Below are 16,059 nucleotides of genomic sequence, written 5' to 3' on the forward strand. Positions count from 1 at the left end.
GAGTCAGGAAACACACGCCAATAATCAAATCTTAAAAACTATCTTGTGAAATGTGTTTGTCATGTGCATATATTGAATTTCTAAAAGCATCGCGTGAACTATCTCGATAACATAACCTTCTCGTTATGCCAAACAGATTAGTGAAATCAAAAGTAACTATTCTATCGATTCTTCGAACGCGTTAAATGACATCAGCAGTTAGACTATGTTTGACCCTAATGAACGTATTATGTTTGATAAAATGTAGCATAAACTTTTTACGTCAAGATATCAAGAAAGAACGTTAAAAAATAACATCTCCTAGTGGTAAAAATATAACGTTCCATAATAAAAGAGCGTGCTGATAATATATATCAAGTTGACGAATCTTTTTACTTGTCAAATAACTTTCTGTCATAGAAACAGATGACAATTCTTCTTACGTTCTCTTAGGATGTTGACAAAGATGTAGTAATTTCTCCTGTCTTAATATATATTATTCTTTAAATAAAACGTACAAAAATTGCCTTTTGTTTTCCATTTAAGACTCTTGAGTTTGCCATTATTTCTATTGCATAATAGGTTCGAATTAAAATATCTGTGAAGTGAGCAGAAATGATTGAAAACTAGTATCCACGTTCGTATGGGTCTTTAAAGTTCATATAATCCTTTCTAAGAAAAAATGTAAAATTACGATGTAAAGACTTACTTCATATATGCATATACTGACAATAGTTGTTAACAACTCCTTTTTTTTCTTTTAATTAATAAGGATTGCATTTTATTTTAATATTCAAGGTCGAATTGAGTATCGTTATCTCGCGAGATGTTGGATGCAATAGCCAATGGTCACTGTTTTCAGATAAACGATGTTCTTTAACATAACGATAAAATAAATATGTCGCAAATAATGATATTGTTAGTAATGATAAAAAGAATGTTAGAAGATAATTATAATAATTGAATTAAGGTATATAAATTTAATAGTTACACAGCTTCGAAACATCGTAGTAGATGTTATAATTTATTCGACCGTAATCAATGATTACCTAGTATGCACATATACATATTCATAGATCACTGGAAAAGGTCTAGTAATCTAACGATTACCTAGATCTGGATCTAGATCTAATACTTTACGTTAGTTTTACTGAAACCGTTTTCTTGCATCCTATATTTGTCCTCGAATTTCTCGCACATTGTATTTATCATCATATCAATTTATCATCCCTTAATGTTACTAAAAAATGTTACAGTGGAATAATGAAATATTACAAAAGAGAATAATCGGATATTACAATCTTGATGATAAATTCGTCATTATTATGTATGAAGGTTCAAATCGATTCAATTCAATGACTCGTAGTAACGATCATTAGAAGTTACAACGGTTTTGAATTGGAATACCGTGGTTGTTAGATAAACGCTTGCTATTAATTTTATGTGCTTCAAATACGCAAGTTACGATATTATTTTCAAAGAAAAACGCATATAGAGAAGCATAAACAAGCAGATAAACATTCTTATGTAGAAATAGATATTAAAATGAGTAAACGGTATGGAGGACCTCGAGAAGGACAGAATACTAAATAAGTGTATGATTCACATAAATGCGCTACATGAATGCAATAAATATACTTTTTACAGTATCATGATCGTTTTTATAACAGTTTATGTCACGATTTATCTTTCTCGTGTTAAGAGCGTATTTTCATAAAATTATAATTCGCAAGAAATAAATCGATTTCGGAATTGTTAGCTAAGAAAATATTTGAAGATTTACACGTTACTATTTTTAAAATTCAATTCGACGAAATGTGTTTCCGATGAATGTAAATTGGAACCTGAATGCAGAATAATATAGTAAACAATTTTATTTATTTTGGAGAATCACGATTAGCCGAATTTTAAAGGTAGAATATTTTATATTAAAAAAAAAAAAAAAATAAAAGTTCTAATACATTTAAGGAACAGAATACGGAATAATACCAAATAAATAAAGGAAATAAAAATAATACAATGATGCAATAATAATACAATACAAAGAAAATACTTGCGCAACTTCTTAATTCACAGGAACGAACTTTTCCCCTTCTATGAACTATCAACAATGTAATTTGTGTTCATTTTGATGATATACAGAGATAGTCAAATAAGATACTAGGAAAACTGTAAATTGTACATCTACAGCTGCGGTTCTTTTTGATTCGTGTCTACCTGATTGATAATTTATGGAGATTCTTAAGCAAAATGGTGAGATCACTGTTTCATGCGATTCGTACGAATCGTAGAAGTTTAAGAGCTATCAGCCAAGTAATCGCATCATGTTCTTCCTGTTGATTGTTTTAGAATCTTAATCTTTCATAACCTTGGCCTATAGAGATATCTATGAATAGTAAAGAATTCGATGAACACATTTCTCAATAAAGATTGAAAGGAGTAAAAGTTTCTGGAAAGTAGCTAGAAATTTTTCAGTAATTTCTATATCTTTAAGTGTTTTATTAAGTATGGCACAATTTTGCATCTGTGACGGTTCATGTAATTTTTTTTTTTTTTAATATGCGTAGATTTATTCTTTGATGAAATACCTTTCTAAGAGATTTATCGCAGCTTTAAAATGCTACTTGAGTAAAAATAATAATAAATCGTTGTTTCGTTAATCTACAACCATAGAAAAAATCTGATTGCCCCTAACTATAATTGTGCTTCACGCGATCACACCGTTTAATTCGTATTTATACTCAGCGTTCGTACTTTTCCACAATCCCATAAATCATTTTCCGATGTGCATCGTGACTGGTCAATTCCACTTTTTGCATTTATATATTCATTCAAGTACAAGAATGCACGACTGAATGATGAATGGTTGCGTGTAGGAAGCTACAACATTATTAATTATTAATCAATTAATTATTTTTATTTCTTAGGAATAAACATGCATTCTTAAATAGTGTCTTAGTAAATAGTAGTAGTAGTCTTAGTAAATAGTAAATAGTCGAGCAATTAGATATATGCCAATGATTGTGAAAGTGACCTATGTCAAGAATCTAAAAAAGACGAGTTCATCGGCTATTTTGTGTCGCGTCTATCGACGTCACAATAATCTGAAACTATTTTTGCAAAGTAACAGAAACTGGATCACTGGTTGGTGTTGTTTGTTGCGTCGTTAAACAAAATTCAGTTGATACGTCAAATGCAAAACTGTAAATGTCTCGGAGCAAAAAATACATGTATATTACTTAGACCACTGTCGTAATCACCTGCGCGTGTAATAACGGCTAAAAGATTTTTCCCACGTACGTATAAATAAAAAGGATGGATGGAAGATAAAATTATATATTTAAAAGTTCAATGAATTTTTCAACTAAAAATGTCCTAAAAGTAAATTTAGCAACGCACGAATAATTAACAGTATAGAATGTTTTAGTTTATCCTTTTTAATTAATTTAGACTTTTAATTTATTGACTTCATCTGCAAAAAGATAACGAAATTCTTAAATCGTCACTTTTTACCATACGACGATAACGAAAATTTAAACAAATATATTTTAATTCCTATAAAGGCATAACAACATAAGAAAGTATAATATTATAATTTACAAGAAACATCGTTTTTTGTTACTCTTCGCTTTATGATTCATAGCTCCGTTAACATTAAGCTTATGAAAGCCCATCACAAGTGTTATAATAATTATTTCAGCAACAAAATCAACATACATATATTTGTACATTTTATACATAAATTTTATTTATTTTAATCGGAGATTCATATTAAAACTCATATTCCCTTCCTAGGAAAGGTAACATACGATTGGTAATGATTAAAAAAGACAATTGTACACATTATACGATATATCCATTTTCCGTGTTAATTCTACCAAATGTACTACTGGTAAAATACAAATTGTTTTCTTATATGGAAACAAAATTCTTGGAAGCTGAATCTGATACAAAGTTTACTAGTTTGTTCACTGACATTGATATGCAATGTACGGCATAATATGCGCGGCATATACCGATATGCAATTAGAGAGACAACTAGTAAATTAGTCGTTTCACCCACGGTCGGGGATTTTCTAAATTACCGGTAATATAGCCACATCGGATGACGTCCGCCAGCAGAACGAATCACTTAAAACAATTACCTACGCTATTGCATACCGCATAAGCATGAAATAAGTGTATTTTATTGGAAATAATTCAGTGTTAAAATATGATGTAAATAATCGCGTTACATAAAGCTGTTATTAGTAAAATATTTCCTCTTATACATCGTTAAGTATTTTATTAACACGCTCTTTAAATATATGTTCCTAATAATTAAGCAAAATGAAATAAGAAGGTTTCGAACGTGGGTTTCGAAATTACTGTATCAATATTCCCGATAGCTCAGTAAACAAACTGCTACAAATTTTAAACTAGCACATTTATAATTTAGATGTCATCGATGAATTTAGACTATAACGCAAATACATTTGCGCAGTCTACTTAGAGTTTTATTGATATTTCAAACTGACAAGCTTCTACGATTCTGAGCAGTAACAATATTTAGCTACACATTTTTCAACTGTGTGACGAAAATTGTAGTTTACGTTTTTGTTCTCTCGATGTATATTTGTCCCATTCCTATAACTTGTTCCTTGATATTTTCAGAATTTATAACTTTTGAACGAATATAACAGAATGAAAATTTTACAAGCGTCATAGGTCACGCGATTAAATTTTCATTAATAATTACACGATATATTTAGTTTAAGAAAGAAAGAGTTTTTTATATTCCATACATACGATTGATAATCTTTCTTTTAGGAAATTTTAAAAATAATGGTAAGTACTTTTTAATACAACTTTAATTAAGTTGTAATTAATAAATAATAAATATTTCAATAAAGACAAATTGCAAGCAAGGGATAAAACTTTAGGATCGAAATATATTGACGAAATGTGTATATACTGTAAATGATTGTTTTAAATATAAATTTTTGTACCCCTTTTGATATACTCTTATAATAAATTAGAAGAAATTATCAGTGTATGTATTTAATAAACATGCAATTATATCAATATGTATAACAAAACGCTCTGGATACCTGAGTCACATCCTTTATTAGATGACTCGAAACAATGAATATAAAGAAATTTGTAGGAAAAACCTAGAAGTTTTAAGCGTGTATGAAATTCGTTGGTAATTATTTTAAACAATATGTGTCGATGATTATGTGAAACATAACAACCTTCGAGAGTCAATTATTTTTAATTCGTTATTTAAATAACACATAAATTGTTATTAACGCCTTTTTGGATATTGCTTCAAAATTGCCTGTAAATAAGTCATCAAAAGCTGAACTATATCGTAGTAATCTCCTTTCGATATCATTATATCTTTGTTCAAGTATCTGTCATAGATGTTTTCCTTCTAATGTTTATTCATATGTAGTGTTTATTCATCATATGAAAAATATGAAAATACGTATTATGTATTAAATGGGTTTAATTTATATAATATGTTGAATTTTACGTGACTTAGAAAGAAATTAATACTTATTGCCTACAAAAGTTGCTTCATTCGTAATTATTCAAGGATGGAATCGATAAAATAACAATTATCACTTTAATACTATTAGAGATATTATTTTATATATAGTAGTTTCAACTTTTAAAAACTCAAATTCTATTAATTGCAAATTATTAGGTAAGAAGAAATGATTGATATTGTAAAAATTTTATAATTATTGTTTTTGATTGTACTTATTTTATAATTATTTCAATAATTATAGGAAGATTTATGAACATAAATATTCATTCTATAAATATATTCATACATAATTGATAAAATATACGTATACTTAGTTCTAAATTGTTTTAGATTCATTTAGCATTTTGATTGGTTTGCGTGTATATTCTTAAGTTGTTTGTAAACATATATTGTTACTATTCATGGAGAAATATTTCATACAGTTTTCAAAATAGAACTTGTCAAGGAAGTTTTTATTTCAGTCTAGGATATAATCATTTTCCCGATACGTCACTATCTATTGCTATTCTTGTAGATTCCGTATTAAAATCCTACAACTTGAAAAGGATGACCGCTTCTGGATAATAAGAAAATTATCTTTATACGTATGAATATATCAATTATATCAATAATATATAATATATAATAATATATAATAATAAATCAATTAACCAGAGAAATTACCCTATGTTTTTGGGAAATAACATTTTTATATAGTAATTGAAGGTAAAATGGATTTGAAGCAAAATTGGAACGAATCAACTATCACTTAAATATTCTTTATTTTTGTTTCTCTAATTCTACCACTAATAATTAAATACAGAGGTGCTACTGAAGTATAAAAAATACTTTAAAGAATCTACTGTTACTATATTAACGCACCAGGTATATTTTTTACGAGTCTCTCGTAGTGAATAATCGTGGTGTTATGACGTTATAGCCTTGAATTCAACTGATGAATATATACATATCTTTACGTATCTTGAGATAATGAGATTATTAATATTGATCCAAATATTATTTATAATTGTTTTACTATTATTGCCATTTTTATATTATCTTAATCAATTTTTTAATGTTTAGGAGAAATCTTTACAAGGCTAATGGTTCGATGATAAAAAATTACAAATTTTTAGTATATATTAATACAGTACTTAAAAAGAAAAATAAATATCATACATTGCAACTAAAATTTTCTTACATGCTCATTATATCTAACAATAACTATTTCATTATATCTAAGCATACATAATTTTATGTTTCCATCTTGCAAGGTTTTAAGTTATTTTAATTTTTTACGTTTATATTGTACTACGACAATATTATGAAGTAACTTTTAAATTAAAGTATTTCAAAATATAATTTACCTCCTTTTTAGTCTTCGCGCTTCTTGGTTGAAATATTACATATAATTATATTTACAAATCTAAATAAATTAGAAGTTGTAACTAAATTAAGATAAACTAACTGAAAATTAGACGATTTTATAAGCTATCAAGATATACATTTGATTTCCTTTTACTCTAGCGCGTACGAGATGCAGAATTGATATATCACCGCAGAAAAAATACAAGACAGATGTGCCACCTTATAGATTTTCGAATCTTATATTCTGAAATACCGATTGTGCAAAACATCAGATGTTCTGTCATGCCCTCTATCTTTTAAAGTATCTACATAGTATATTTGGATGTATGTAAATATTATTACATAGGAATTATGTACATATACGTATTTAATCCAATTAGCGAAATCTACAAAGTCAACGGATGTAAAATTTTTATTTTACATTTGTTTATATTTAGAGAAATATGTATATTGTATTGTGTTCTTAGGATTCATGCCGATTACAATACAATCACTGGAGATTTTATATCCTGATTGGTCAACTGTCGTCGAGTTCGTTTGTGGCTCTATCTTGACAATATATTAATAATGGAAAATATGTAATTATAAACTAACTTCATTTAATCATACATATCCTATATATTGATCATATACACTCTTAAAATAAAAAACATTTTCCCGTAAAATGTAGTATCGGAGGCAAATGAATAGATAAGAAACTTTTTAACTTCTTCTTTTATACAATTTCGGAAAAGATTCATCGTGAATGATATGTACTATAACAGAGGATTAATTATGATCCGTGAATTTTTAAATTTATAGAAGAGTGAGAAAAGTTGTTAACGCAGTTAATTGTCACTTGAGCTTGAACGTCGATATTAATATATACATCACTGCATAATTATCAAATAGACGATCGATTAAATCCGGATCGGATAAATTATACGTAAATTCAAAGTTTCGAAGGATGAACAAAGTGAAATAAAATTATGTTGAATACAATGGGCCATATAAATATTCTAATACGGTTCAATTTGGATTTAGTCGATCATATACTAGAAATGTCCTTTCATTAAATACCTTTTATTAAATTTCTTCATGTTCATAATAATGTAACATTAATTTAATACATTGACGTCGAGAGACGTTAATCGACATCTTGTGTTTTTCAAATGTTACCGACGGCAGACGTTTTTTATTTTTCCAAGCGTTGCTGCGTTGCTGCATTTTAAACGAAATGTAGACAGACTGTTACCCTAGTTCATAATGTTTTAACTTAATTTTTCGAAAAATGTAATTAAGGAATTCACGTGTATCTTATACGCATAAAAAATATAAATTCACGATAATACGATGAAAATTCTGTTTAAAACGCAACATCTTAGGTAGAAAGCAACATTCAGTTCTTTCAAATTCTACCTCCACACAATAATATTAATGTTCATAAATTTCAAACTCAGTCTTGTCAGTTTAGGAGCTAGTGAAAACAGAACAGTTGAGAACTAAAGCGACGAATTGATAAAACTTAATTTAGTTACAAAATTATAGAATTTAATGTATGATTATAAAGAAATATAAACGAGAGAAGATAATGCTTACTCAAAAATAGTACATGAATATAATTCTACAACAAAGATATACAAATTTCATCCTTTGATACGCAATACATCATACAAGAGCTAGTACGATAGTACGATAGCTCGTACGATTAGTAACATTATTTCAAATAATTGTATAAATAATCGACCGATTTATTGATAAATCGCGTATTTAATTGTAAAAATAAATTTACATTACATATAATTTTCTTTATTCCCCGTGGACGATAGAAACGGATAGTTCAAAATTTGTTGAAATTTGCGCGTGGTGTGCAGTTTAATAAAAAACCTTCTCAACGAATCACTTGATGTCGAAGACTAAAATCTATGTATTTTCAACAAACAAATTAAAACAAACTGCTAACTAATTAAAGATATGATTAACTACGAGGACTAACTAACTAATGAAATGACAGCGAGTGATCGACGAAAAAATACTAGTGATGTTCGAAAAGCGACTAACTTATACCTAAAAGCAACCAACCCTTAGTCACCTCGTTGCAGTCCAATCGTGACAAGATATGTCCTTGGAGCAGGGGTGAAGGAGCTGACCGCTGGTGAACGGCGCAGCGGCTTGGCAACAGGATGATCCCGCTAGGTCAAGACTCGACACTACGAAGTACCGAGAACCGTTAGGTTCGGAACCGAGCATCTGGATTCCAGAAGATCCTTTGGGATGCGACTTTATGATACTTCGCTAGCATGGAACCGAACAATGACCGGCCTCTAACGAACTTTTCACTAAGTGCCGAATGTAGGCTTATTGCAAAAAAAAAAACATTGTATTCCTGATCAGATTTAAATATTTATAGCCTACTGAATTAATTATTATTAAAACAAATTTATCAAAGTGTTCGCATACTTTTATGCGGTAATATATGTATGTATATACATATAAATTTAGTGCGTATGTTTAGTGTGCGTATATACATACATTTAGTGTATGTATATGTAGGCATGTATACCCACACACTAAATATACATACAGGAAGAACAAGTCGAACTACGCAACCTTCTGAAAGCATCTTCGAAAAAGATGCTTATTGAACGAGGAAGTTACAATAGTACGAAGATTCATCATTTTTCGACGAAAATTGAATGACTCTTTAATTTTGTTGCGTATTCCATTTTCCATCGCGAATAATTGAATTAATTATCAACATTATATGTTAGGGTTATGTTATATATTAATTACTAATATTATGTTAGTTAGCAATTTCATACTATTAATATCCAAAAGCGGTGGTGTACAAAGAAATTTAAACAATATAGAAAGAATTGTGTGTGTGTGTGTGTGTGTGTGTGTGTGTGTGTGTGTGTGTGTGTGTGTGTGTGTGTGTGTGTGTGTGTGTGTGTGTGTGTGTGTGTGTGTGTGTGTGTGTGTGTGTGTGTGTGTGTGTGTGTGTGTGTGTGTGTGTGTGTGTGTGTGTGTGTGTGTGTGTGTGTGTGTGTGTGTGTGTGTGTGTGTGTAGTATTCACAATTGCAATAAAATTCTGCGTAATATGAAATAGTGTTGCGTATGTGTATCTATTCGAATTTTCTAATATACAACGTAATTAAGTGACCGAAAATATATGGACGACTCACGGTAAAGTACCCTAGACATAGTGAAAGTCTCGGCCTCGCCACATGACTCGAAACCAGATGAGGCAGTCTCAATATGTATCATGTTACCTACTTACACTTAATCTCAATGTTAAGGTAAGTAAATGGCATTCCGATATTTTTCTATGCAATAGGAGAAAATTAAAAAGAAAGTATTGAGATGAAAAGCAAAAGAAAGAATATTCTTACGTATGACCATTACAGAAATGTTTGATAAATAAGATCAAAATATTTTTAAAATTATCCACACACAATGTACACAAAAATTTTTATTTCATTTTCTTATATCGAGAAAGCGAACACTGTAACACGAGAAACTATATCTGCAGAAGAACGTCTGATAACTATGCTTAAATATTTAGTTACCGAATGAAGTTACGAAGCTTACAAATTTTCCTGCACTATATCGTTATAGTTCTTATATCAAATATTTCCAGAAACCTAGTGAATAGTACAAATTTTTAAAAGAAAACTATATTATTAATGATTTCTTAAAGAATTTTTTATTTACATGTTTTACCAAATTTCTTTAATTATGAGATTTAAATTCCATTAAAACAAATATCTCTTCAGCTTTAGTTCAGCTTTAACGTTCAATATAAATATTATACCTAGATGCATGTATGAATATATGTATCTTTTTTATACTCAAAAATTTTTACAAAATTGTAAAATAAGTGATGGAGATCATTCCGATTTTTAAAATGACAGGTCATACTCAGAAAAATTTGCTATGTAGGCCGCATGTGCGTAGGACATACTAAACAATTTTCATTCAATTTACCTAATTTTGCATAATATATAATATCATTGATAAGTTTCTCTGCTATTATTCTTTGTTGTTCGTTTAATTCTCTAAGGTCACAGGCAATCTTTTTTCCAGTAATATCAAAAATATCTTCTCGGACGTGTGTATTAGGTATTGCATCCTTTGAAATTTTATGAGCAAGTTCAACCGGTTGACTTTTCTTATCTTTGCACTTCCTTTTTCGTTTGAATACATTTCTTGTCATTGAAGGAGTTGTTGATAAAGAAGAACTTAATCTATTTGATACTTCCGGAGATGAAGATAACATATTTCCTTCTGTATCGACATCGTTTTGTTCCTGAAATAGATAAGGATATGTGCATACATACATTTCTTCATTTTTTAGGCTTACGATTAGAGCAGAAATGACAATCGATTCCAGGCACAGGTTAAAGGGCGCGAAACTATAATCCCGGGCCTTGTCTCCTCAGGGACTTCGTTATTCGAGAAAAATGCATTTTATTCTATGAGTATAACAGGCGAATTATGTTAAGAAATATTTAAAAAATAACAACTATGTCATAAAACTGTACACCAAGAAATTTAAATATAATTGATTATAATATAAATTTTATATCACACTTACGTAAATTTATTTCATTTTAAGTTCTCTCCCCCGTCTTTTTCTATTAAAGAAATCGATATACTTAGGCCTCAAAAACATTAATCTAGCCTTGATCGATTCTCAATCCTTATGATAAACTAATGAATGTATTATAGCAATTGATATATAATAAACATATGTAAAACTAGGTAGTAGTTTATATCATATCACAAAAATTATCAAGGAACATCTATTATTATTGTACCAGAAACCATCAATGCAAAGTATGAACTTGTAATGATTCATGTAGATAAAGACGGAAGAATTTTACAGAAGACAAAATTGTATCAAAAGTTCGCTAACAAAATGAAATTTATCCAAAGAAAGAAATTTTATCTTATCATGTACATTTGTGGATGTTCAAGCTCCTTCATGAGTAAAGGAGAAAGCAAATTTTAACAAGACGACGTAAAATATTTAATTATGAGCTTAAAATTAGTAGGGCTCACTGTAATGGAAACGCATTTGATGGCTTCAGTGTTTGATATTTTTAATCCTCTAATACAGAGGAACAAAGGTATTGACACAAATTAGCTTTTCTTGTGAAACCCTTTCACAGCTTCTAAAACTACGTGACTCTATTTAATTTTTTTTATAAAATATAACTTTCTAGGATTTAAAATTGTTATGATATCAATCCCAGTTCTTAGAACTATCATGTATAATATTTATTTTTAATAACTGTTACGAGAAACAAATTATTGTTTCGGTTATGGTTTCTATGTCGCTCCTAGATTAATTTCTTTATTTCTAATAATCGGTTCCAAAACAGTTATGAAGTCGATTTTTGTATCGATTTTTTAATAATTAATATCATATGTTTCATATGATATTTTAATTTTAAAGTCAAAAGTTATATGTATATTTTACAAAAAGAATTGTGTATATTTTATACATAAGTTTACAGAAAATTTTGTAGAAAAAGTTGATCTGTGCAAATACTTTTGTTCATTATTATATGTACTGACATTTAACATGTAAATGCCACCGTAATAATTAACAAGCTACTGCTTATTAAACAATTTTTAAAGCAGCATGCATAAAATAAATATCTTATTATTCATTAATATCTGCACAAATTAGTCGATTTGTAGTAATATTATGCACCTTTTACCAAATCGAATACGTTCATTATGCACGACACGCACATTCGAATCGGATGATACTTTTAGATTATGTACGGTATCGACTCAAATGTGTCAAATGAACTAAAAATCTCGAAATTACGAAGAAATTTTCATAATAATTCATATTAAACACATATATGAAGTGTTACATGGAAATTTTTTGTTAGCATACAGCATTATACGAAATGAAAATTGGATCCATAATGAACGTGTTATCAGTAGCATATTATAATTAAATATAATTAAATTAAAATATAATTAAGTTACTAAAATATAATATTATTCGCACAAAATTGTCTACTCGCATTAAGTATCATATCTTAGATATCACTGTAATGTCTATAGTTTTATCAGTTCAGAAAAACCTTCTTTATCTAAACTATTCGTTTTTTAATTTTATGACATAATAATATTTTAGTTTACATAACTGTATTGATCACAAAAAAACTTAAATCATTGTAAATCCATCTAACTATAATTTTATTAAATTGCATCCTGTCAAAAGTAAACATGTGTTCGGATGTATTCGAACAGTAGTGTATGTGTATATATTTGTCCTTCCTTATATGAAGATAACGTAAATACACATTCAGAGGAATAGAAAAAATTATAAAAGTGTTGATACTCTTACAACGAACAGCATGAATTTCAAATTTTAATAATGACGAAACCGTAAATTTGGAAAAGAGAATAATGTTTATACGGATTAGATTAATTAAATATTGTGTATAAATATATAAATAAAATAACTGAGCAAATAATAATTAACTTTTATTTAAAAGATACTAAAAAGTAATTACTTACCATATTATCATTGCATTCAGTTTTCAAATTAATACTAACATCACTAAGGTTTTCTGTATCTCTCCCTGGATCACAGTCTGTTATAAAACTTAAAATATCGAAGTACCAGAGGCTTGGTATATATACATTTTTTGTTGATCTCGACTGTTTGACTTTTTTCAATTCTCTTCTAAAACTGCACCGCAAATTGTGTATTTTTTTATTAACGAAATCTTTATCTGACAAAGGATTTATTTCTTTACATTTTTCGATCAAAACATCTATTGCATCATTTCTTAAATTTCTGTCCACATATGATTTTGACCTTATGTCCCACAAACAAGGAAGACTCTTATATAATGCAATAAATTCTGTCCAGAATGTGTGATTTTCTATTGCACTCATATCTTCTTACAGAGCTACTAGAAGTTACAGATGTTTTAAGTTTTAACAACGGCGTCGCGGCCTTACTTCCGTGCTACTCTCGTATAGAAGCTGAGATCTGTCTCGAGGTAAATTCCCGTCTCCCGTCCGCGGCAGACTCATAGCGATTGCCTCAACGATATGTCATGCAACCTGATACATCACTACACACGCTACATGCGGCGAGGCAAGTCTCTACTTGAGACGCGGCACTGGCTGCGGTGAACGTGGCAACACCGCCTCTTGCAAGCATCGATAGTTCAACTCTCAATGCTTAGAAGTCTTATAGTGCAGTTTATTGACAGATTGTGTAATTAACGTTTTTCTAAAAAAATTCAACTAAATATACACAATATTTTTTAAATAATCACATATAAATAATACACACACAAATACTATAAACACAGCATGTAAAAGTAATATATATATAAGCATTTTAGTTTTTGTGAATATTGTATTCATATTTTTTTGTGGTTCTTAGGAAGATTCGATGTTGCGACGCTTGTATTTAAATTATTTATGTATATTGATTCTGAGTAAATATAAGTATAAAACAAACTTAAACTACTCTTACAACGTTAAAGTACAGTAATGATATAACTACAGATATAAAAAATGGATAAAGAAGCACATCAGACAGTAGGAACATAAAAAGAACAACATTACTAATACTAATTGTAAACACAAAAGTTTAATGAATACATAAATGAAAATGAATAAACATAACTCAATAGAAAACAATGAGAACAACAATGATAATAATCAGAACACTTCTGAAATCAATTATAGCACTAAAGTATATTATGTTACATTATATTAGTAATTAATAAACATAGGTAACAGTATTACGTAGCTTTTTCATATTAAAATCTTATAAATTAATAATACCACGATATTACTCTAGTTCTAAGGGAAACCACTATAGCATTTCAAATTGAAATATTATGATGTATAATTGTTATTTCTCAAAAAATTAAGAAATTCTGCTGTTTAAAATTAAGAAAATAAGATTCAAAGATATGAGAAAATTATACTTTTTAATGGTATGTTTGAAAATATTTTACTAAGATTCCATAAGCAAACTTATAAAAAATTATAAAAAGTACCTCCTACTTTTCTTAGTTTCCAAGCTTAATTTTCAATGCATATATCACTATAAAGAAAAGATTTTACAAAATATAAGCAATGAATCATTTAATCCTATGTGAGTATTTAGCTCGTACGTATTTCAAAGATAAACTTCAAGATAAACAAATTCATGTATGATATACTTGCAAATGGTGATATACAGTCATCTACAAAAATTATCATATACTTTATAAAAGAACTACTTTTATTTTAATGAAATATATATGGTATTGTATAATAATATATTCATTTTTAGTGTATAAAACAATAATAAAATAGTTCTTAGTTATCCTGGCATACACATTAGTCCCCAGTGAAATTTTGTAGTATTTTATTTTGATAAGAATAATCTTTCTATAGAATATAGAAAAACTTTTATGGTTAATAGTAAATCTCATTATGTAAAGTTTTGAGAACTTTATAGAATTCAAGAAAGTAGAGAAATTCATTGCAGAATACTACAACAAAAGAATTAAAATAAAATATATCGAATAACTATTGGACAATTTTGACTTTAAATTGGACGAAATAATGTTATCAAAAAGAACAGTAATAAACATCAACCAACTGACATAAATAGGAAACAAACCTGCACTTTGTTACACACACTATTGCACATTCTGTCGCACTGTATTATAATTTTTTCATTACATTATTTTTTATTGCCATTTTCTATGATAATATATATATATATATTACTAACATTACTATAAATAAATATTGTATAAAATCGCGGGAAGTCATACTGATTAGGTTATGTTTACATTAAGGCCGGACTCTCACAGTTGCCAGATTTATATACAATGCAGTTGAGATTATTAGAACTGTGATGTGGAGAACGTTACAATCAATGCTCTACAGTGGCCCAAAGGAAGTCACCGCAAAGATAATTATCATCACCCGTGGAAGACATCGAGACTGCGAAAAATATTTAACAAAGAATTAAATATCATAATTTATTATTAAAAACACAGTATTGAAAACCATTAAAATAATAAGAACTTAAAATATGAATAATAATAAAGATTAAATAATAAATGATACAACTAGAATTCTAATATAAAAATAAAATTATTATCTAGATTTTGTTTCAGAAATACAAGAGAATAAATATTCATAATTTTTATAATGACTGATCATT

The 16,059-nt window shown here is 28.4% G+C and overlaps 1 protein-coding gene and 1 long non-coding RNA gene across 4 annotated transcripts; one reads left to right on the top strand and one right to left on the bottom strand.

The window, feature by feature from the left end:
• Positions 1-9,717: 9,717 nt before the first annotated feature.
• LOC139986178 (uncharacterized) lies at positions 9,718-15,725 on the bottom strand. Of its 3 annotated transcripts, none has more exons than XR_011799592.1 (4): positions 15,508-15,725; positions 13,389-14,115; positions 10,694-11,151; positions 9,718-10,618 (listed from the first exon to the last, which is right to left on the bottom strand). XR_011799592.1 is itself a non-coding variant. In XM_072001303.1 (3 exons), exons 1-3 carry the CDS (start codon positions 13,770-13,772, stop codon positions 10,464-10,466), a joined length of 729 nt encoding a protein of 242 aa, XP_071857404.1. In that variant the 5' UTR covers positions 13,773-14,111; the 3' UTR covers positions 9,718-10,463. The 3 variants fall into 3 exon arrangements, 1 of the variants encoding a protein (XP_071857404.1); XR_011799591.1 differs by having other exon boundaries at positions 13,389-14,129; XM_072001303.1 differs by lacking the exon at positions 15,508-15,725 and having other exon boundaries at positions 9,718-10,486; positions 10,830-11,151; positions 13,389-14,111.
• Positions 14,084-14,348, top strand: LOC139986179 (uncharacterized). The gene is made up of 2 exons (XR_011799593.1): positions 14,084-14,206; positions 14,272-14,348. It is a non-coding gene; the product is annotated as an uncharacterized lncRNA (long non-coding RNA).
• Positions 15,726-16,059: the final 334 nt, after the last annotated feature.

Source organism: Bombus fervidus, chromosome 4, assembly GCF_041682495.2.
Source record: "Bombus fervidus isolate BK054 chromosome 4, iyBomFerv1, whole genome shotgun sequence".
Lineage (NCBI taxonomy): Eukaryota > Metazoa > Arthropoda > Insecta > Hymenoptera > Apidae > Bombus > Bombus fervidus.

Bases quoted from the DNA above. Each gene is read 5' to 3' on its own strand.
- LOC139986178 (XM_072001303.1), bottom strand. From the start codon at position 13,772: ATGAGTGCAATAGAAAATCACACATTCTGGACAGAATTTATTGCATTA. The intron at 11,152-13,388 runs GTAAGTAATTAC...TATCTATTTCAG, and splicing joins CTGAATGCAATGATAATATG to GAACAAAACGATGTCGATAC. The intron at 10,487-10,829 runs GTAAATTGAATG...ACTATTCACTAG, and splicing joins TATATATTATGCAAAATTAG to GTTTCTGGAAATATTTGATA.